The sequence below is a fragment of the Convolutriloba macropyga genome, chromosome 15 (genome assembly GCF_964194025.1).
Source record: "Convolutriloba macropyga chromosome 15, txConMacr16.3, whole genome shotgun sequence".
In the NCBI taxonomy this organism is placed as follows: domain Eukaryota; kingdom Metazoa; phylum Xenacoelomorpha; order Acoela; family Convolutidae; genus Convolutriloba; species Convolutriloba macropyga.
In genome coordinates this window covers 33563884-33587647 of record NC_134482.1, presented here as the reverse complement: position 1 = coordinate 33587647, position 23764 = coordinate 33563884, and the positions used below count along the sequence as shown (strand labels likewise).

Sequence of the window (23764 nt, the reverse complement as noted above, 5' to 3'; positions counted from 1 at the left end):
TTACGGGTATCTGAGTCTTCGTCAAAATACTCGACCAAAAACAATTCAAAATCAGACAGAATGTCAAAACCAACCTTGGAATGAATTCAAATGTTCGTCTATGCGTAAAAAAATGGAATAAGTTACCACAGTGGCTTCGGTTGGCAAAAAATGCAAACGTGATACTGCGAAAATGATACTGTGAATGACAAAACAACTTTTGACCTTTTTATATTTGTAGCTTTCTTTATTCTTCTACTAGTTGACTGCTACTGTGGCAGTGTAAGCAGGCCTGCCTTCATTATAACGTTTACATTTTTACTTACCTTTTGTTGCTGTTGTTGCTGTTGTTGTTGGGGATTTTTTTTTGCAGAATGGATTTCATCCGATCAAAACAGTTTTAGAAAATTAGTTCATTTCTCTCTGCAGTGTTGACAGTCAAAACAGATCTGCCACGTGCAGACGTTTTCTGGTTTGTACCGCATCATGATATAATTCCACATTTGCTTTAGAATTCTGTGTTTTAGGCCGTCTTGATTTCCGAAGTTAGTGCTGTGATGAAGTCTGTTGGCTATCCTTTGTGTGCGAAAGAAGAATTCGCCGCGAGATTTTTCGAGTCGTTTTTTTGTTAAGTCAAAGTAATTGTCTTTTCCCATTGATCTGTTTCCAATCAGCACCGGTTGTTTTCTATTTGCCGGTTGAATTTGATGAAGACTTGATAGTAGTAGAAGATCTTTGAGCTACTGGTACCTTGGCAAGGGTAGTAAATTTGGCAAACGTAAGTGTTCGATGTAACTCAGTGTCTTGCTATTTGTTATCCAGGACACAACCTTTCGTTGAAACAGTTCCAAGTTTCGCATATCTCCTCGGTTTAATTTACAGCACGAGGATCCGTAATTTATAACTGGCAGAATCATCGATTTGTAAAGTCCCAGTTTGATGCTCATATTAACTTTAAAGGCAACATTTCTTCTCAGGGAATAGAATACTAGGTTAGCTTTCTTCATTTTTTCTTCTAAGTGGATTTTCCGAGTCAAAATGGATTGTATCCGAACCCCTAAGACCTTTACACCAGCTGAGCTTTGGAGGAGACTTCCACACAGGTAGAAGTGGCTTTCTGGTCCTTTGCACACAACTTTGGCACATTTTTCAATAGCTAGACCCAATTCTGTTTCGGGTGACCCAGTCTTCAAGTGCGTCGAGGTTACTCTGTACTTGGTCTGCTGGTGTTCCAATTTGGAGTATTTTTTAGGTCATCCGCGAATATAAAGGGTTCGCCAAATCTGAGGATCTATGGCAAGTCGTTGATGTATATGCTAAATAAAATCGGTCCAAGCAGTGATCCCAGTGGGACCCCACTTGTCACTGGTAAAGGTTTCGATTTAATGTTGTCCACTCGGACAAATTGTTCTCGTCCGTTTAGATAGTCATATAAGAATTCAAGGAGACAACCTCTAATGCCAATTTGCCCTGCATTTAATAGAAGTTCGTAGCGGGGTACACGATCGAATGCCTTCGCAAAATCAGTATAGAATACGACAACTTCACTCTGCACGTTTTTGTCCAACGCTTCGTGTATTTTCTTCAAGAATAGCAGCATTTTCGTGTACACTGATCTCTGTGTTTCAAACCCGTGTTGTTTCGACGAAAGAAGCCTGGTGAATTGCGACTTTGAAGCTCATTGGTCACTTTTAAAATCTTTACGATGTTGATTATCTTTCCGTAATATATCGCTTCGGAATTATTGTTTAAAAACGTAGTAGTAGAAGAAAAAAATAGGATTTCACGATCGTTCTTTGGGTTTAGCACCCATTCAGTTTTCCTGCTCTGTAAGTTTTGGATTGCTAGTGCGGTTTCCATTTTTGCATCTCAAGCGCCAACATTCATGTTATGAATATAATTTGAAATTTGCATATAATTAAACACACTCGATGAACACTCAGGACAATTGTTTAGTGGAAAAAATTTTGTCAGCTTTTGCTAGTTGATTTTTGCTGATGTTTAGTTCTCTGCTATTTTGGCGGGTCGTACTTTCTTGAGTACCTTAAAAATTTGATTCGACGTCATATTCACCTTCCTTCAAATCAATATGGTACAGTAAGTTATGCATTTCAATATGGAGACTGAAGGGTAAATTTAAAGTTTAAAGTTGCTGTTTTTAGTGCCGTGTTTCAGTTTAAATCCATGTCGCCATGTCGCAATTTTGACAGTTTTTCAATTTCCTTCATTTGGACTTTTTTTGTCAGCCATGCGTGAGAGCTGTAGGTGATAATGGCTTCAACGTTACCTAAACAAGCGTTTAGTTTTGATTTTTGATGACACTGAAAGTTTTCTATTGAGTTTAAAAAGTGCACACAATCCTTTTTGTTTCCTAAATGAGCAGAAGCTGCCTTAATCCTCGAATTCGTTTATCGTGTGCCCGAGTCTTATGATGACCGGTCCCATCCTTGACTGGGGTTTTACTGCTATTGACAACCCAATCAGTATCTGACTTCAATTAAAGGAGAAAAACGTTTGAGTTGACCTAAAATGTAGCTACATTTTCTTCGAATCAATTTATATAATTCTACCAACTCCATTAAAATAGAGTTGGAGAATTAGTTAGATATTTCAAGGGAAGAGAATTCAGCCGGGGAACAGGGGAAGAGCAAAACGAAAGTTTCCCCATATTTTAAACACACTCTATAAACACACAGAATTTTTGTTCAGTGGAAAAAGCAAAATACCAAAAATTTCGCTAATCAAATTTCATGATATAGCAAGGCCAGAAAATTCTAAAAATTTTTACGGGTATCTGAGTCTTCATCAAAATACTCGAACAAAAACAATTCAAAATTAGACAGAATGTCGAAACCAACCTTGGAATGAATTCAAATGTTCGTCTATGCGTACAAAAATGGAATAAGTTACCACAGTGGCTTCGGTTGGCCAAAAATGCAAACGTGATACTGCGAAAATGATACTGTGAATGACAAAACAACTTTTGACATTTTTATATTTGTAGCTTTATTTATTCTTCTACTAGTTGACTGCTACTGTGGCAGTGTAAGCAGGCCTGCCTTCATTATAACATTTACATTTTTACTTACTTTTTGTTGCTCTAGTTGCTGTTGTTGTTGGGGATTTTTTTTGCAGAAGGGATTTCATCCGATCGAAACAGTTTTAGAAAATTAGTTCATTTCTCTCTGCAGTGTCGACAGTCAAAACAGATCTGCCACGTGCAGACGATTTCTGGTTTGTACCGCATCATGATATAATTCCACATTTGCTTTAGAATTCTGTGTTTTAGGCCGTCTTGATTTCCGAAGTTAATGCTGTGATGAAGTCTGTTGGCTATCCTTTGTGTGCGAAAGAAGAATTCGCCGCGAGATTTTTCGAGTCGTTTTTTTGTTAAGTCAAAGTAATCGTCTTTTCCCATTGATCTGTTTCCAAGCAGCACCGGTTGTTTTCTATTTGCCGGTTGAATTTGACGAAGACATGATAGTAGTAGAAGATCTTTGAGCTACTGGTACATTGGCAAGGGTAGTAAATTTGACAAACGTAAGTGTTCGATGTAAATCAGTGTCTTGCTATTTGTTATCCAGGACACAACTTTTCGTTGAAACCATTCCAAGTTTCGCATATATCCTCGGTTTAATTCACAGCACGAGGATCCGTAAATTATAACTGGCAGAATCATCGATTTGTAAAATCCCAGTTTGATGCGCATATTAACTTTAAAGGCTACATTTCTTCTCAGGGAATAGAATACTCGGTTAGCTTTCTTCATTTTTTCTTCTAAGTGGATTTTCCGAGTCAAAATGGATTGTACCCGAACGCCTAAGACTTTTACACCAGCTGAGCTTTGGAGGAGACTTCCACACAGGTAGAAGTGGCTTTCTGGTCCTTTGCACACAACTTTGGCACATTTTTCAATAGCTAGACCCAATTCTGTTTCGGGTGACCCAGTCTTCCAGTGCGTCGAGGTTACTCTGTACTTGGTCTGCTGGTGTTCCAATTTGGAGTATTTTTTAGGTCATCCGCGAATATAAAGGGTTCGCCAAATCTGAGGATCTATGGCAGGTCGTTGATGTATATGCTAAATAAGATCGGTCCGAGCAGTGATCCCAGTGGGACCCCACTTGTCACTGGTAAAGGTTTCGATTTAATGTTGTCCACTCGGACAAATTGTTCTCGTCCGTTTAGATAGTCATATAAGACTTCAAGGAGACAACCTCCAATGCCAATTTGCCCTGCATTTAATAGAAGTTCGTAGTGGGGCACACGATCGGATGCCTTCGCAAAATCAGTATAGAATACGACAACTTCACTCTGCACGTTTTTGGCCAACGCTTCGTGTATTTTCTTCAAGAATAGCAGCATTTTCGTGTACACTGATCTCTGTGTTTCAAACCCGTGTTGTTTCGACGAAAGAAGCCTGGTGAAGTGCGACTTTGAAGCTCATCACTTTTAAATGGGTCACTTTTAAAATCTTTACGATGTTGATTATCTTTACGTAATATATCGCTTCGGAATTATTGTTTAAAAACGTAGTAGTAGAAGAAAAAAATAGGATTTCACGATCGTTCTTTGGGTTTAGCACACATTCAGTTTTCCTGCTCTGTAAGTTTTGGATTGCTAGTGCGGTTTCCATTTTTGCATCTCAAGCGCCAATATTCATGTAATGAATATAATTTGAAATTTGCATATAATGCTCATTTTAAACACACTCGATGAACACTCAGGACATTTGTTTAGTGGAAAAAATTTTGTCAGCTCTTGCTAGTTGATTTTTGCTGATGTTTAGTTCTCTGCTATTTTGGCGGCTCGTATTTTCTTGAATACCTTAAAAATTTGATTCGACGTCATATTCACCTTCCTTCAAATCAATATGGTACAGTAAGTTATGCATTTCAATATGGAGACTGAGGGGTAATTTTAAAGTTTAAAGTTGCTGTTTTTAGTGCCGTGTTTCAGTTTAAATCCATGTCGCAATTTTGACAGCTTTTCAATTTCCTTCATTCCGACTTTTTTTTGGCAGCCATGCGTGAGAGCTGTAGGTAATTATGGCTTCAACGTTACCTAAACAAGCGTTTAGTTTTGACTTTTGATGACACTGAGAGTTTTCTATTGAGTTTGAAAAGTGCACACAATCCTTTTTGTTTCCTGAATGAGCAAAAGCTGCCTTAATCCTCGAATTCGTTTATCGTGTGCCCGAGCCATATGATGACCGGTCCCATCCTTGACTGGGGTTTTACTGCTATTGACAACCCAATCAGTATCTGACTTCAATTAAAGGAGAAAAACGTTTGAGTTGACCTAAAATGTAGCTACATTTTCTTCGAATCAATTTATCTAATTCTACCAACTCCATTAAAATAGCGTTGTAGAATTAGTTAGACATTTCAAGGGAAGAGAATTCAGCCGGGGAACAGGGGAAGAGCAAAACAAAGGTTTCCCCATATTTTAAGCACACTTCATAAACACACAGAATTTTTGTTCAGTGGAAAAAGCAAAATACCAAAAATGTCGCTAATCAAATTTCATGATATAGCAAGGCCAGAAAATTCTAAAAATTTTTACGGGTATCTGAGTCTTCATCAAAATACTCGAACAAAAACAATTCAAAATTAGACAGAATGTCAAAACCAACCTTGGAATGAATTCAATTGTTCGTCTATGCGTACAAAAATGGAATAAGTTACCACAGTGGCTTCGGTTGGCAAAAAATGCAACCGTTTTTAAGAAAACGTTGAATGATTTCTTGCTCTCACAACAAGAAAATTTAATAATGTGGTTCTTTAAGAAATAGATTGATATGCATTATCTTTGTTTGAATGATTTGAGTTGTTTATAGTTTCATTTATATTTAACCATATGGTTATAATTTTAATTTACTTGTTGCAAAAAAAGTAGCATTCAAGTTTTGCATCTATGCAGTTTTAATCTAGTTTGAAACTTGTTTTCGTTTTGACGTAATTATTCTTTTTTGGCCGCTGCGCGACAGTCAAAATAAGCATATTTACTTTTTTAAAACTTTAGCGGCTTTCGTCATGTCAAATTTGACGCCAATCGCTCATAGCCATGACTTTCGTAATATTGAAGTCCCCAACCAGTTGTTCGGGAGCGGTTCAGCTGTATCCAATGTAACGGATCATGCTTAGCATGAAGACCTTGACTTGCTGGCTGCAAGTTAACGTGCTACCTTTTTTGAGGAGTGACCTTTTTTTAATTGATCTCTTTCGACAGTGTTCTTAATTTAGAGATAGTTACTAACAGGGCTTTGTTTGTCTAACGGTAGCCTTTTTGTTTCCCGTTTAGAAACTGTTCTTTTTGAACTGCGTGTCTTTTTGAATAATTTTGCAGTTCCGTTTGGGTGGCGATTAACAGCAATTGGGCAATTAATTTATTCACTTATCCTAATTCTTTTCAGGAAGTATGTGATCAATTCGGTCGCGACAATCGTTAGTTTGTACACTGGTTTTGTAAATATGTCGTCAATTTATTTCAAAAGCACATGCCAAGATTTCCTTGTAGCTGCCAGACAGGGAAATGTCGATGAAGTTGAGAAAGCTCTTGGCGATGTTCCGCGTTCGAAATGGAATCACGTCATCAACCTGCCGGGAGACAGCAAAACAAACAGAAATTGGAGCGCTCTTCAACTTGCCTCTTATTTCGGTCACGTTGATATGGTGAAGTTTTTGCTTTCTCATGGTGCTGAAGTAAATTATCAAAACGATGCTGCAAATACAGCCTTGCATTTAGCAGCCTTTACGAAGCGAAATGAAATTGTTTTATGTCTGTTGAACGCTGGAGCTTTTGTTCATGTTGTAAATAGCGATGGAAAGACGGCCAAAAAGATGACTGAGCAGTATGATGAGTGCTATTCCTTAATTAATCAAGCCGAAAAAAGTTTCATGCTTGAGCAGCAGGAAAAATTGTTTACTGCAGTGCGAAACAACAGCTCAGATGAAATAATCGATATCTTAAACGTAAGTGGATCTAACAGAAACTGTTGCCGACTTAAAAGCTTAATTTGAGGTTTGAAGTGCTAAATCAAGAAGGACTTATATTTTCGTGTTAGATTTATTGATTTTATTACCTAAAATTAATGGAATTATGTTTTGTATGAAGCGATTAAGAACTGCTCTTTTTAGGGTGAATGCCCGCCTTCAATCAACTGTAAAGATCTAAGTGGAAATACCCCTTTACACGTAGCTGCAAACTTGAACAAGCACGCAGCTGCTGTTATCTTGCTTCAAAATGGTGCTAATCCCTCTGCAGTTAATAATGCTGAGCTGAAACCAGTCGATTTGACATTCCGGACGTCAATGAAACGACTCTTGGGTTTGAAGCCTGTCCAGACCGTGCTCAAGGATGTCCAGAGATTCGAGGGCGAAATATTGAAGAAAGGAATGTTCTTGGTAAAGAAGTTTTGGGTGGTTTTAAGTCGAGGAGTTGTCACATTTTACAGCCATAAAGATGATTCAGTTAGTGGAATGAATAGGCGGGTAAGTTCTGGTATTAATATTTTAACCTCGCGATTATGATATGGGAGTTCGGACGTTACTGCTTTGAATCATAGCCTGAACTTCACAAAATATTTTTGATTTTGCAATTTGGTAGCATTTTTCAAGTCGCTCAATTGCTCCATAAGAGACTTCAGGAAATTTTAATTGCTCTCGAACGAAATTTGAAGCAATTTGTGTGAACACGTCGGTATTTTTTTATGCAAAGTTTTTGGTTGACTGTTTCGACTTTTCGAGTGACTTTTGCGACCTTGAATTTTTTGTTTTGCGTGAACTAAATTTCTCTCATTCACGAGTGTCAGCAGCTGAACTCAAGTGGTGGTAGTTCACTACTGAAAGCCAATGAAAAAAGCGCCAAAATTGGTGTAATTTTTGTCACTAAATTTTGTTGGTGGATAAAATGATATGTAATAACCTCTAATGACGTCATTTGAAGCCTCCCTTAGTGAATGTAGTTACTCCCCTACTGAAGCAGGCTGCAATAGATTCGAGCTTTCAATAGTCGTTCGAGAGCAATTAGTTCCGACCTTGCGGTTATTTTTCTCGGTTATTTTTCTCGGTTATTTTTCTCATTTGTAAAATTTTAACATTTTTGACTTATTTACGTTGCGTATGCCCTAAGGTGTTTTAAATAAGCAATGTATATATTTTATTAAATTATTTTAATATAGAAATGAAAAATGCAACGACTAAAAAGGATTGCGTTTTCGGCTGGAAAACATTTTTATGGGCAATTTCAATTAAAAATTTTAGCGGAGCGAAAAGTTTTCAAATGCTGTTTATAGTTGAAAATGAAAACTTCAATAAACTGAAAAATTGCTAACTAATGAGTGAGCTTTTAAGGTATCCTGATTTTCCCAAATTAGACGAAATTGATAAGGAATAATAGTATGTTTTTGAAGATTTTTAGACTCGTTTTAATGTCTGAGGGTTCAAGTGCCGTCAGCCTCGCAAGGGCTTTTTTAGGCGCTCTCCTTAAATTAATTGTACCTTTTTAACGTTTTTTTTTTAGTTTTACATAAGTCACCACATCCACGTTTGATTTCTCACTTACCTCACCTAATATTTCAACTGAATGGAATTGATAATTCATCCAACAAGTACGTTCAAGGTCAAAAAGCGAAATCAAAAGGAACGGGATGAACCAGTAAATCCCGGGTACTATAACTTAATGTTTAAAGATGTATTGCATTTATTTATCAAAGTTCCTCCTAAGATATTGCTAATTGGTGCTAGTATTAAGCTTATATTACACTAATTTAGAAGCTGAATGCACCATATTTTTCGAATCTATTTAAACTGCGGACGAATTTAGAACACTTATACCTGTAACACTTTTAGAAAACAGGTAATTGTCATCTTTTTAAAAATTTTTTTCTAACTATTTCAATGCCAACGGAGGTCAGTGGGGTCAACGTCAACAGCGGTTACTTTTCGGCATTTTTCCGCTTATGTTCTCTTTTTAAGACCCTTGTTATATTCAAGCTAATGAACCAGACAAATATTTGTAACTGTAAGCTGAGCGTAGCTATATTGCGGTGCTCTTGGTTTTTTGCTTAGTCGTGTGACGCTTGATTCTGGCTTTTTGCGAGACAAAAATTGCGTGCATTCAAAAATTATGTCTGTTGCTAAAACAAAATTGAATGTAAGCTAAGCGGTGATAAGGGAATGGTAGCCGTGTGGTTTTTTCTTCTGATTCTTTCGCGGGGGATAGGTGTTCGAATCTCTGCGTTGTCTCTGAACTTTTTGCACCCACAAATGTTCTCAATTTTTTTTCAACTAATTTCTGTGTCTGTTTCTTTGTTTTTTCGGCACGCAAGTATATTTCGCAGTTATTCCGGCAGTCTGATGGCTATGTTTGATTGTTTAGAAAACCAATAATCCAACGTCTTCCTAATACATTGCTCGTTTTCAAATAGGGTTATTTGTTCTTGAGAGGTTCCACTATCAAAGCCGATACAACCAGTGCCTGCTTATTGGTTGTAAAACTTCCTGACCGACGCAAACAGTACTGGAGTGTATCCAGCGGAGTGGACAGGAGTGCAGATTTGGCACTGAGACAGAAGTGGATTACAGCACTCCAGATTCACATTGACTATGCCGGAAGGTTTGTCAATTGTTTTTTACAGCTTAAAGCGGTAGGGATAAGAATTAAACTGACATATATTGTCTTCAACAGTAGAGTAGACCAGCAGCAGTTATTAGGCAACTGTTTTAAATGTTTTTAAAATATTTTTGTCCTTAAGCTCCCAAACTAGTTCTACCAAATTTTCAGTTAGTTCAATAAAATTCTAATGGCATCCATTCAAAATAGGAATGCATCTTCTCTTTTTTTCAGAGCTTTTCTGATCAAATTGATCATTTCTCTGCTGCCTAGGTATGTTTGACATCTTAACGGTTTTTTTAAATAGGTGAGCAAGCATTTAAGCCGATAGTTTTCGTGTGACAATTTGACTTTTCGTCCTCAAAAATGGGACGCCAGGTAAAACCCGGAGGGTATTAAGTCGCTGAGCAGTTCTCTTAGAGCCTGACTCCTTACTAGTCTCTAAAAATGCGATTCACCAAAACTGTTGTAGTCATATTTTCATGGTGTAAAGGGCGGTTGTTAGAAATAGACAGCTCCCCCTCCCACATCAGCAGTCCACCACCATCACCACCCCCGCTCTCATTAGCCGCCACTTCACTTCAGATCACCCCCTCAATTAAACTTAATCTAGCCTCCCTGTGCCTCAGCTAGTTGCTACAGGCGGAGGCAATTCTTTCGGTGTTAGTCGTTTGTTTTTTCTCTGATAAACGAGAACTGGTACCGCGTTTTCCAAATCCGTGTACGGCTTTTTAGCCTTGTTGCAATTCAAAACAATTTTTGCTAGACTTAAATTCTCGTTTTTAACGATCGTTGTGTTTTGGAGTTGAAGATTTCCCTGCTTGCTGTTAGTCTTCAATATACTATTTGGCTAATTAAAATATTTATATGGGATTGATTTTTAAAATTTTGAGTTTTATGTATTTGTATAAGAAATTTGTCAGAAAAAATATATGCACTGTTGGACTCTCGTTGACTAATTTTTTAAAGCGTTAACATCAGAAGAGTTCCCATGGCAAGTGATTTTAACTGACTTCAAACGAAGCGAAGTACTTATAATACTGCTGATTGTCTTAATGTGTATGCCTCTTTTTTCGTACTACCGAAATTGTGTCAGTGTTTTTGTCCAATCATTTGAGTTTTTGTTCTCAAAAACGTGATAAGCAGGTAAAGCGTGGATTTCATTAAGTTGCTGAGCAGTTTTTTTAGAGCTTTACTAATCTCTGTTTGCATAAGTCAACGAAGCTGCAGAGAAAACTAAAATTATGGATGTCCGTTTGTTGTAATGGCTGTGACCCCTCCAACCACTCCTCCACGCTTTTGTCATTTCACTCCCTTGAAAACTTTTCCCGCGCAATTAAGCCCCTGCCTAATTCAACACTTTTCTCCTCATTTAAGCTTAGCAAGCCTCCCCAGGGCTGAGGTAACAGCTCACAAAGCGTATCGCTCGTCAATCGTTTCAAAGAATTCGCTCGGCGGTAGTCGCTATGTTTCTAGTCTTCAATCCAGTTATTTTGCTGAGAGAATAAAAGTAATTTTCTGCACATCGATTTAACAAAGTGTTTTTTGTTCATGTGCGGCATTTTAACATTGATTTTTACTGTTTTTTGTTAGTTTTTTATCTGAATTTTTTCTAAATGGTTTTACCAATCCGTTCATAGTCCGTTCTGAGTCTAGTTTTTTTTAGTCAATGAAGTTTTCTCAAATATTACATCATGACTTGTCCTGCTCTTTTTTTGGAATCGCTTTACCTTTTGACCACGTTGTTCGTTTTAAATAAGTCCGAGTTTTCATGCTTGACATCTGAGATACCTCACTCACTGTTTCAACTGAATGGATTTTAAATTCTTTCGCGCATTGAATTACGCAATGTAGTGAATCAATTCAATGTAAAAAGATCAAAATCAAAAGAAACTGGAAAAACTGGTATATCGGCAAAACAAAATTGAATGTAAGATAAGTGTTGATAAGGGTTGGGTAGTCGTATGGTTGATTCTTCTGGTTCTTACGGAGGGTATTTGTGTTCGAACCGCTGCGTTGTCCATACTTTTTGCAAAAATTGTTCTCAACATTCTCCAACTAATTGCTGTATGTTTTGCGGCACGCAAGTTCATTTCGCAGCTATTCCGACTTTCTGCCGGCTATGTTTGATTGCTTAAAAACCCAGTAATTATACATCTTCCTAATACATTGCTTTTTTAAGTAGTGTTATTTGTTCTAGAGAGGCTCGACTATCAAAACCCCTGCATCCGTTTTACTTAAGTCAACGATTTTCTTGTTTGACTCCGTGGTTAACCCACTCACTGTTTCAACTAAATGATTCTAAATTCCTTGACGCATTAAATTACGCAATGTAGTGAAATGGTTCAATGTCAAAAGAGCAAAATCAAAGAAACGGGATAAACCGATAAAGACCGGTCATTAAGTCATAGAGAATTGGGTTATCAAAGCTCATTAGAGTGATTTATAGCTGACTCTAGTATTAGGCTCAGCACTTTTCAGTTCAGAAGCTGAATTTAATATAGTTTTAGAATCTAACTGAAACTGCACGCCAAATTAGATCACTTTTTGACACTGAAAAAAAATCGGTCAATTTCTACCTGTTCTTTTTCTGTTTCAATCCCGATGTGCATCCAAGCGCGTCAACGGCGGCTATTTTCCGGAAATTTGGCTATACTTTTTAATTGCCATGACGATGTTCATTTTTCATTTTTGGTTGCTATTTTTATTGGTTCTCGTTGTTTTTGGTGGTTATGTTTGACATTGATATCTAGATATATGAGAGGAAAATCGAGGGGGTTTCTGAAATTGTAATGTTATCTGAAAAACCAGCCAGTTTGAAGACACTGTGAATTTTTGTGAGAAAAAAACTGCAGATGATCAAATTGCGACTTGGAAAAAACTAAGTTTTTCCGCTTTTCATTTTGTGTTATCGTGTCAAGAAAATGGTTTGTGTTGAGATAAATTTTGTTCTAATTTGTTTTTTTTTGCCTAGGATGTATCGCAAGATGTCAGACTTGGATTCTTCGGCAGACGGTTCCTTCAGACGCAGTCCCAAGAGCAAATACAACTGGAGCATGGGAAGCAATCAGAACATACTGCCCATAAGTGAGTTACTTATTGCTATCAATCTGAGCGGTTATCACGTTGATCTTTTTGTGCAATTTCATGCAGATAGTCTTTCTACTAATCGATTTGGCCTCTCTTGTGACCTATAAATGCTTACAATCCTGGGTCAGTAGCAAATTGCCTGACCTTTTTCCTGATTTTTTTTCTATCTTCAAGAGTAGATTGTTTTATTCGACCCCAGTGAACTAACAAGCAAAGCTATTTGAATCAAAGGCGTTTTAATTCAGAGACCTAATAGTATTTCTGCTCGTTTGTTTGTGCGGAAACAGTAAATTGTTCACCCTGCTGATTGCATTTAAAGAAGTCAGGTATCAGAATTTTCTAGAAGACCCGGATTGACGCACTTTGCCATGAGCTTATGATGCGACCTATTGTTTATAGGTAGTGTGCGTGACTCCTTACTGAGCTCGCAATCCCTAGTGAAGATGCTCTCAACGCAAGTGTCTGAAGTTGTGTCGACTGCTGAGGCATTGGACACACAAGCTCAGAGGCAATCTCAGGTACATACAATAATGCACCAGCTATATGCATTTTTTTGGCAAGCATCTTTTGCGTTTGTTTTTTACGATAATTGTTTTACGTCAAGCAGGTGGTTTCTTATAAAGACAGGCTGACATCAAAATTAAAAGTCGTTGCAATTCTATCTATATCAGCTTTAGAAAGTTGTTTTTGGGTGCCATTAGCAGTTAAGGCGACGGAGAATCAATTATAATCAGGGATCTCGTAACCTGTTTATCGCATTCTCTTATTTTAAAGAGCTGCGTTGTATCGCAAACTATCAACAACTATTCTTATGCCTACGTCTATTTGACGGTAGATATAATCATATTAGTTATGTTGCTGCCAAAACTGTAAGTGAGGTTATATTTGAATTCTTGAAAGCATCTAAATGTAGTTGCCATTGACAGTTTAGTTTTCGAAAGGTCCTAGAGACAATGAAATGCCGCGTAATTTGAATTGCTGAAATTTGATATAGTGATGGATGTCCTTTTCCAGGCCAGTTCTGGCGCCCCAATTATGATACCAGAAATGGAAGAACTAATTATGGAACATAACCAAGGACAGCAAAACGGAAACAACTCAACCCAACCCAATGGAGAAAGCTGCTCGTGTAACTGCTCCTCATCCGGTTACAGCTCAGCCACAAATTACAACAACGGACTCAAAAATGGCAAAATTCCGGCCAAACCTGTGACTAATAGTGTTACTGGGTTGAGTGCGGAGCATTTGAAGTTGCTGCGACAATTGAGTGACACGAGTGACTTGTCAAAAAAGGTCATGGGCAATTTGGAGCAGTGTATGCTTGTCATGTACCAACAGGAAGAATATCGTTTAGGTGAGTCAGCGATTTTTTCGTCTGCGAAGTTCGAAAAAAATTATTGTCAGTTGCCATTTAGGATCTGTTGTTTCGAGCCATCTAACTTAGTGGGCATAAAACGTTTACGCCCAAAGGAACACATATTTTGTATGGTAACGTGATTTTTATTTTTGTAACTGGGTGTCGTGAACAGAATAGATCATCTTTTTATATGAACTCTTAACATCCGGACAAACGTAAAGGACAAGTAGCCTTAATAGTTTATTAGTGATGTGAATCCTGTTTTAAACCTAATTCAAAACGGGACGTCCAGATTTGTAAATTTTGCCGAGGAAACTGGTCAACCTTTGCCCTAAATAAAAGATAAGTGATTTTGATATGTCTTATATATTAGCATTCTTTTCCTATTAAGTTTGATGCTTCTCAGAATGCGGTAAAGGACGTTTTCGGCGCCCCTTTTATATTGAGTCTTTGATATCGTGGGCTATTATCTGGTGATTTCGGTTTCTATGTATTTGCCGTCATTGATTGGCGAATCCTTGTCGTCGTCGGCGAATCTTTGGCATTGAACACAAAGTGCTCTCTATTAACCGAGGTCTGAATTTGATGCAACTAAATTTTCTCGCAAACCAAATTGGCCTGACCTCACACGGGTTTGTTGACAAGTAATTGTTCGATATTGAACCCACTAGTTGATAGGATTATAATTTTGTTTGATGGTTAATTTAGTTGACCGGATGTTTCCTTAAGAGAACAAAGCTATTGATTATTTTGCCTATTCAATTCGACTCTGATAACCTTGCAAATAAACTGCAAAGGCTGAGGTTGCATTACACTTTTGTAACATATCAAAAATTCATGCGTTCATGCATACGATTCTGTTTTTCAGTGTAGACGTGTTCTGAATTGTAATTTTTAGCGAATTTTATAGCTATTGTATAACCTTATTTGCTTCAGAAGTTTAGAAATTTTTTTCTAAACTTTTCAGGATTAACAGGGGCGCAGTTTGATAGTACTGACGTTCGGTTGTATTATAGTAATCTGATAAGCATGCTCATGATGCTTATCATCACAAAATGGTTGTATATAATCTGATAATGAAGTCTGATTTGGTAGAATAAATTGCACCAATTTGAGTGGGGTGCTTTTGCTAGGACTTTTTCCGTTAACACAACCCAACCATATATAGCAGAAACCCATTATAAGCAACAAGTAATATCAGCGCTTATCAGACACTTTTGATTAGAACTTCAACTTAGATCTTCTTGTTTGCAACCAGTTGTAATAATAGTTTTAGGAGGTCTATGTAAATATAACGTCGAAATATCTATACTACTTTAACCAAATTTTGCACCCCATTAAAATTTCTTAGAAATTCTTCCGAGTGTTTAATTAACGTTATTATAATTAATAGCTGCGATAACGATAGATGGGCAAAGCTATTATTGGCCTTGGATTTGGTACTGTACATTAGTGATGTTTATGGCGCTTTGGGATGGTTCTAACAATTTGAAACAAAATTGAACAATTCGGAGCTATTTTTTGCCTTTTGGTATTTTGTGTCCTGACGGTTGAGACTGGTTGATTTGGTTTGTTTTCTTTGCAAGCCCTTTTTCTAAAAGAAATTTGACTAAATTTAATCAAATTGTCACATTTTGGACAGTTTTCTGCAAATTTTTTTTGAAATTTTTGTCGACTTTTTGTATACTTCTATATATCAAGCAAGTTTTGTTTTGATTCCAGGTTTTTATCTTATGTTCTCACCTTTTCTACTGAAAACCATGGTATTCATCACTCTTTTTCTGAAGTGTATGCTTTTTGAAATCTTTTATTGGCTTTTAATTGCTCTCAAACGAAGTTTGTAACAATTATATTCAATTATGTTAGTCCTGTCGGTCTTTTTTTCGTGTTGTGCGATTTTTTTGCTTAACAGATTTTTCGTTTGACTTTTCTTCCCCAAAAACGGGACAAACAGGTAGCGCCCAGCGGGCATTAAGTGCTCTTAGAACATTTCAGCTCTGTTTCAGCTCAAATTGTTTTGGAGACTTATACTTATGATGTGAAGGGTGGTTCTTAGAGGTTGAACCCCCCCAATAGCTGTGCGCCCCACCCATTTGTTGCCCCCCATCACTCCCACCCCCCCCCCCCCCCACGTTACTGCTTAGTTTCTAGTGGTAGTGGAATAGTTTCAACATTTTAACATCATCAATTTTAGGTTTTCAATAGCCGCGACGCGATAGCATAGCGGTTATTATTGGGGATATCGTGTTTTTTTTTAATTCGTCGTCTCCATCGATGATTCTTACGACCTGACTTCTTGGAATTGACTCTTTCGGTGACTTCTACTGCTTTGCAATTAAAATTTGTGTACGTGACGTCATTTTTGCTTTTAGGTCAATTGCTTGACTTACCTCACTCAAAAAATGACTTCCGAACTCCCTTATGGAACTTTAATTTTTGTCTACCTTTGCTAGTTAATAGTGTGCATCTAAGTAGTGCCAAAGTTTTATGCCCTCATTCTTGATTATTAGTCTTGAATTTTTGATTTAGAATATCGATTTTGAAAACCCTCTTTTAGGGCTTTTTCATTATAGACCGTATCTGTCATAAAACTGACAGTCCGAATATAAGCCAAAAAGTCTAGTGGTCTATTAAAGGACTGGTGGTTGATCTGTCTATCTTATTCCTTTAGTTTTTTCCATCCATGGAAGGCCACAAGCGTCTATCACGGCCATTTTCCGACAATATGCCGGCTGTTTAAAACGTGCCATTTTTTGGATTTTTTTCATCATTGACGTTTATCCAGAGGGACCAGAATATGGTTTGATAATAGTTTAATGAAAAGTTTTTAATTGCCATGCCATAGTCTTCATTGTTTCAATACAACAAGTTTTAGCAGTATTTTTTGCAATTTTTTGGGGTTTTTTTTGAAAATTTTTGACATTTTTTTTTGGGTTTCTCCAGCGTAAAAAGCCAATGAACCTCCTCGAGGGTTTGATCATAGGTTACTATATAGCTTCTAGATGTAACATAACAAATTGTTTCGTTTTTTGACAAAACTTTCAATTCTTCGTTTTTTAACCTTTATTGTCATTATTTTACTCATTTGTTTTTGACATTTATTGTCATTGTTTTACTCTTATTTATTCAAGTTTTTTTCAGAACCAGGGGCACGAAGACCTCCTTATATGTTTGGTAGTAAGTTACTGAAGATTTTTTAGAAACCATGGATTAATTTTCATTTTAATATCACAAATTTAAGCAGTTTTTTAAAGTAAATCTTGCATTTTTTTCAAATTTTTTCAAAATTTTTGTTTTTTTGTTAGGTTTCTCCAGCCCCAAAAACCAAGGAACCTCCTCAGGGGTTTGACAATGGGTTACTGTATAGTTTTTAGATGTAATCGATTGTCTAAAAAGCCTCAGGGGACAGAAAACCCCCGTTAGTGTTCGATAATATATTACTGGTAATTTTTTTTGCCATGGAGTAGTTCTCAACTTGTTAATATCGCAAATTTTAGCATTTTCTAATGAAACTTTTTTATTGTCCAGCCTCAAGAATTCTCCTCTTGGGTTTGAAAATAGATTTTTGCATAGTTTCTATATGTAATGGATGTTCTTCAAGATTTTTTAACACCACGAGTTTCAGCATTTTTGGACAAAATTTGCAATTTTTTTTGCCATATTTGTCATTATTCTGGTTTTTCCCGCCCCGGGGGGGGGGGGGGCAGAAAACCTCCTTTGGGTTTTGATAATAAGTTACTGGAAAATTTTTATCGGCCATTGAATAGTTTTCAATTTTTTAATATCACAAATTTTAGCAATTTTTTTGATAAAACTTATATTTTTTTCAAGTTTTTTTTAAATTTTTTTGTCATTCTTTAGGTTTCCCGATCCTCAAGAGCTACATAATCTCCTCAATGGTCCTTGCATAGTTTCGAAATGTAGTGGTATGTTTTTCAAGTTTTTAATATCACGAACTTTAGCAATTTTTTAAAAATTATCTGCAATTTTTTATGTTTTTTTTGTATCTTTTTGAGTTTTTTTGGCACCAGGGTCCTAGGGATATCCTCCAATGTTTGTTTATAAGCTGTCGCATTTTTTCTAGAGTTAATGGAATGGTTGTCAATATTTTAATGACTCCAGCTTTAGCAATTTTTTTATATAATTGTAATTTTTCTTTCAAATTTTTCGGAAAATAATTGTTTTCCAATTTTATGGATCTTTATGAACCAGTAAAGCTATTTAGAGCTTGAAATAGGGATACTGGTTGGTCTCTTGAGACAATGAAATGGTTTTGAAGATTTTAATACCTTAAATTTTAGCAAGATTTTTTTTAAATTTGCTAATGTTTTTGTCCTTTTCTGAGTTTAACGATCATTATTGGCCAACGAAAGTTTTCAAGTCCTGCAAATGGTTAATCAACAGAACTCTAGAGACAAAAGATGGGTTTGAAATTTTTTGTCACTTCGAAATCTGGAAACTTTTAAGTTTTGCGATTGTTTTTTCAATTTTTAAAATTTTCTATTTGATTTATTTAATAACAAGGTTAGAAAACTTAAAGTTGCGGAGTCGAATCAAGCTAAAGCTTTTCGCACTGAACCCTGGCTAGCTACTGACGAAGCCAACGGCTCGCTGGTCATTTGAGAGCAAGTCGCCCGACGTTAGTCGGTTATGTTCTCTTAATTTATGAAACTATGTCTTTTTGGTTTGTAATGATCATTTGGCTGGTGGTCAGATAGTAGAGTGGTTACTTGTTCATTCACTTCTTTGGGTTGTTTATCAGGACTTGTCCTGCGGGGTTTTTTTACTATTGGTTTGGCTTTACCCTAGTTCACGTCAGGTTCAATATTTTGGGTGAAATATCTGTCTTTTCGAGGCTAGTTTTACTCGTCTTCCATTCTGCTCAAAGTTCTTTAAACAACAGTTGCTCGAGAAATATAAAATGAAAAGAATCAGTGTCCAAAAACAAAATCAAAAGAAAAAAATAGGCTAAACCCATAATGACCAATTTTAAAAGCCAGCTACTTGAAACTATTTTCCTAAAGCTCTCAGTTAACATCTGTAATGCTATTTGGTATTGATACTAGCCCCTGTATCCTCTCATTATGCAACCGAATGAGTCTGAGTACAAAATGAAAATTTAATAATTCGAGCTTTAAAAATTATCTTTTTACAATCAATCTTAATCATTTTTTCTGTTCTTTGAACCAATCGCGTCATTTTCTGGCATTAGGCCGGTATGTTTTCGAGATATTTTCCGTTCTTTCGATCCTACTCGGTGTTATTAGAATCAATGGAACTATTTTACCGGCAATCTGCCGGGTCTGTTTTACATTTCACATTGAATAGTATTGGTGCGCGGTAGTTTTTTAAAGATCTGTTCGCACTTTTTTCGACCTTATTGTCAATGAGAAGTCCATTTCGTGTAGTGTTTTTAACCACGCTGGTGTAGTAATAGGAGCGACACGCCCGTAGTTTTAAGCCGAAACATTTATAAAAACTGCTTATAAAGTGAAGTGAAAAAAAGGTGTATCAACAAATTTTTGGTTTCAGAAAGGGGTTTTTTTCTCAGGTCCTAATGCGTTAGTTTTTCAAAGAGCGAAGTTCATTTGTTATTAGACTGGCAGTTATAAGCTTTAATTTTGGAAGCAAAATTCTGTACAATTAGGCAATTGTTACGCACTGATTTCTAAGTGTTCCTCATGGTGTTTTCTGAGGTTAATAATAGCAGTAAATAATGTGATTAATTGTCATTTTTCAAGGACTTATTTTGGTGTTTCACAGTGCGATTTTTAGCGGATATATTTTGAATAAACTTAGCTAGTAATAGCCTTTTATTGAGCGGTTCGGATGCGCGATATATCCACTAGTTGCCTTGGGTTTTAGAGCTTTATTTAGCCATACTATAACTCTAATGTAGCCTGTTTTAACTCATTAATTTTAGGAAGAATTTCCAGTTCAATCTTTAATTAATAAATCAGAAAATAAAGCCAAAGTTTTCAATGATTGAATAAGAAGTTTGAGTTTTTGCTGAGTTTTATTAGCAACTGATAGTCAGGCTGTTTCTCCGGTGTTCTGCTGATAGTGGGTTCCGCAGGACTGTGCCTTGAGTTGTATTGGTCCTTCGCAAATATTTACTGATTTTCAAGTTGGGCAATTTCCGGCTTTTGTACGTCTCTTGATGTTTGTTAAGTACATATACAATTTCCGTATTAGCACCTACTTTATCAGAATAATTACTTCACCAAGTACATAATCTCTCATGAAGTTTTTTACTGATTATGTGAATTTATCTTCAAGAAACTCAAAAAAGTAAATATTGAGGCTTTTAGGCACTTGACATGTTTGCTATTAAACTGTCACTCTGCGGTTGTTTTTCGTAAACATAAACAAATTAGAGGTTACAGGTCTAGATGGAAATACTGGCTATATATGGCCTTGAAACTAAATGAATATTAATTAATATAAAGCACTTAATTATGGATATTTTAAGGAATATCATCACGTAACTATGAGGGACGAAATAGGGGCGTGACACTACCGGACTTTATGAAATTTTTCCATGAAAATTTTGGGAAAGAACTGGGGTTTTACAATTTTTCTATAAAGATATAATCTGCACGAGTATAATGATATACACATATTTTTGTTGGAGCCACCCAATATATGTTTTCTTAGAAAAGAGTTTTGGAACGAAAGCATTTAAGTTAAAGACAATTATTGAAGTTAAGAGAAATAAAGTTGTTGAGATAAATTGAGATAAAGATTAAAGTGAGGAAAGTTAAGACAAGATTAGGAGCTTTGAAGGAACATTAAAGATGTGAAAGTGCGCTAATTTCAGAGTAAAGAGTGGGAACATAGTTAAAGTTAAGGTTAAGAGAATAACGGGAATTAGCGCTGGAAATAATCATGGTTATTTCTTTGAATAATGGCTCTAAACTTTTAGAAGGAGGATAAGAAGGATGCTGGTTAAATGAAGGATTTAAAGCACTGGTTAATTTCTGGAAGTGAACAGTTATTTCGAGTATATAAAGCACTGATTAGTTAAGCTTATTTAGGGAAGGGGTACTTAATTTGTTATGAGAATAATACTTGTTGAACTATTTAAGACTTTCATGAATTTAAAGCATACTCTCCTCTCGGGATTGAGCTTGGTTGTCCAGTTCATCGTCTGTGTTAAATCGGTCCATGGTGTTGAGTGACATGGTAGAAGTTGCAGGCATGGAATTTCGTCGTTGTCGTTTGAGGGTTCAAGTTCTTCTGGGGAGATGACTGTTGGCGGATGCTTGAGTTGTTTGGCGAGAGTAGTGACTACTTCTGCTTTCAGATGTTTTGGTACGGAAACTACTGGGTTAAGCGGTACATTTGTTCCGTTAAGCTTCATGAAATTTGGTACCATCTAGTGATTCTGTTGATAACTTTCGATTCGAGTAAATAAATTCTGTTTTAACTTTCTTTAATAAATCTAGATTTGCTTCAGTGCTTGATTCATACTTCGGAAGTTCGTTTATGTTCGGAACTGAGTCAATTAAATGTGCAAGTGGATCTGGTAATTTTACATTAATTCTCGTTGCTGGAAGCTACTGACAGCTTTGTAAATCAGCTCGAATTTTAATGTGGTCACTGAACATTGTATCTCCACATTTTAATGTGATTAAACAGATGTTACAACCTTTATGAGGAACATTGGTGTGGCGGCCATTTTCATCCGTACCAATCTCACTAAGGGTATAATCACTTGAAGCTGATGTTAGGAGCCAAATTCCGTATCCAAGGTTCTGTGCTCGTTCAGGGTTGGGTAACACAACCTTCTCTGTGTCACATACTTTCAATGCTGAGATTGAGTGGTGAAACTTGAGGGTTGCTAGACACGAGGAGAATCCAAGGCGGGTTTCCATTGTCTCATGACAGATTCGGTATCGTGGCGATCCAAGACAATTGTCATACTGAGCTTTCGTCAGTACTGTAGTTTCCATTTGTCCTTCTGAGATTGCTAAGTACTCTCCCTCTATCACGCATCGTAAGGCATCTACAGAGTCCTTCTGAGGCATAGGGAGTACAATTGCACGATAAACTTCAAACACTGTCTGGCTAGAGGCTAGGGGAATGGCTAGTGTCAGTAAAAGTCCGTCTTCAACTGTCGATATCTCTTGTACTAATTTCGCATCATAGTACGAAAGTATGTCAGTCATGGGTATTGCCAAAGTTAGACGATCTCGTGCGTTCTTTTGGCTATCATGGACTGCATCAAGGATCTTAATTAAAGATTTTCGAGGTACTAAAGAGATTGGAAGGCGTTTGTCAAGTAAAGTAGGTATAGCATTGATAACATTAATTCGGAAAGAATATAAAGCTGCTCTGTAACTTTTGATATCTGCATAAAGGGTAAGAAGTAATGAGGCTGCTGTGTCAAAGTTAAAGTAACATTTTCGTATTTCAATAATAACAACTATGTTTCAGGACAATCTTCTGCTGATGTGGCTCTTCTAAGTGTTTCAACTGGTTCTATTTGGTCTTCCGGTGTTTATTTGTTCATTGATGTACGTTACTCGGGCTTTTAGTTCTAGCTTTCTCAATATGGCACTTGTTTATGTGATGTTTATTCATTTCAGGTGTACTCTACTTTTGGGTCATGTGTGTTGATGTGTGTATTTATTGATATTACTACTAAATATGGTGTTTAAACATGTTGAAGTGTGGTTATTTGGTTGAATGGTGGGTGTGTGATGATGGGGATAGTGGTTGGTGGGGTCGAATTGTGCAGTGTTTACATTTTTTTTCGAGTTTTTCAGATTATTTTGCCCACAATATTGCACCATGTGCTTTAATATCACTGTTTCTGCCCTAACTATTGGATGTTGTGCGAATGGGACCAGGTTTGTTGGAAGGAACGCTGTTCACTGGTCAAGATTGATTAATCCAAATTGTAATATGACAGCAGTAGATAATATAGTTATCGACAAGGGGAGTGGTGGTGGGACTGAGTGGTGGATTATTATTATATTAGTATTCTTTTTATTATTATCATTAGTATCTGTGTTGTTGGGAGTGTGGGCAAATCGAAGGAGGAGAAGGGGGGAAGTGAAAAGATCAGAGGAAGCTGTCGGGGAAGATTCAGTGTGACTTATTATGTATTTGTATTATATTTATTTATATTAATTGTTGTAATATTGTGTAATATTAATATTAATATGACTGCATAGGGACTATTGGAACTGACTTTATTATTGTAGTTGTAGGTGTAATATTGACTGGTGCTACTAATATACTTCTCACGTGGTGCTAGTAATATGGTAGTAATTAGTAGATGTCAAACTTGTTTTGTGAGGGAATAAGGACGTAAGTAGGGGATAAAAGGAAGAATATTGAGGTAAAAGAATGAGTAAATGTTAGTGAAGGGTGTAATTGTGTGTTAAGAGCGGTGTTGTGTGTTTTGAGGCATGTGTTATTAGCGATTAGTGATCGTAGTGGCATGGTATTTAAACGTCCTTGGCATTTATTGCATAATTTGTTCTGTTTGTGTGTTTTCATTCCTGTGATTGTTCATTTTTGACTTAACACTTTAACTTTCTGCTTGCTTAATAACTAGTTTGGCTCAATTTTTGAATTTTCAGATAGTTATTGCTAGTCTTGGATGTTGCCCAGTATGAGGATTTTCTGACTTTTTTGCGAAGCAAGTCGTTGTCTCAATCGGAATGGATGTATCCATCATTTGTTCGGACATCTGAGGAGCGACGAGCTTATCGG

General features: G+C 36.6%; 1 protein-coding gene across 3 annotated transcripts in view; it reads left to right on the top strand.

The window, feature by feature from the left end:
• The first annotated feature begins 6395 nt into the window (after window positions 1-6395).
• LOC142354381 (oxysterol-binding protein-related protein 1-like) overlaps window positions 6396-23764 on the top strand; it is a 41198-nt gene continuing 23829 nt past the window's right edge. For all 3 annotated transcript variants that reach the window (XM_075406659.1, XM_075406660.1, XM_075406658.1), the window contains exons 1-6: window positions 6396-6950; window positions 7116-7469; window positions 9407-9594; window positions 12566-12678; window positions 13081-13199; window positions 13696-14035. In XM_075406659.1, coding sequence (XP_075262774.1) covers window positions 6450-6950; window positions 7116-7469; window positions 9407-9594; window positions 12566-12678; window positions 13081-13199; window positions 13696-14035 — 1615 coding nt within the window. In that variant the 5' untranslated portion in view covers window positions 6396-6449. The remainder of the gene's footprint in view (window positions 6951-7115; window positions 7470-9406; window positions 9595-12565; window positions 12679-13080; window positions 13200-13695; window positions 14036-23764) is intronic.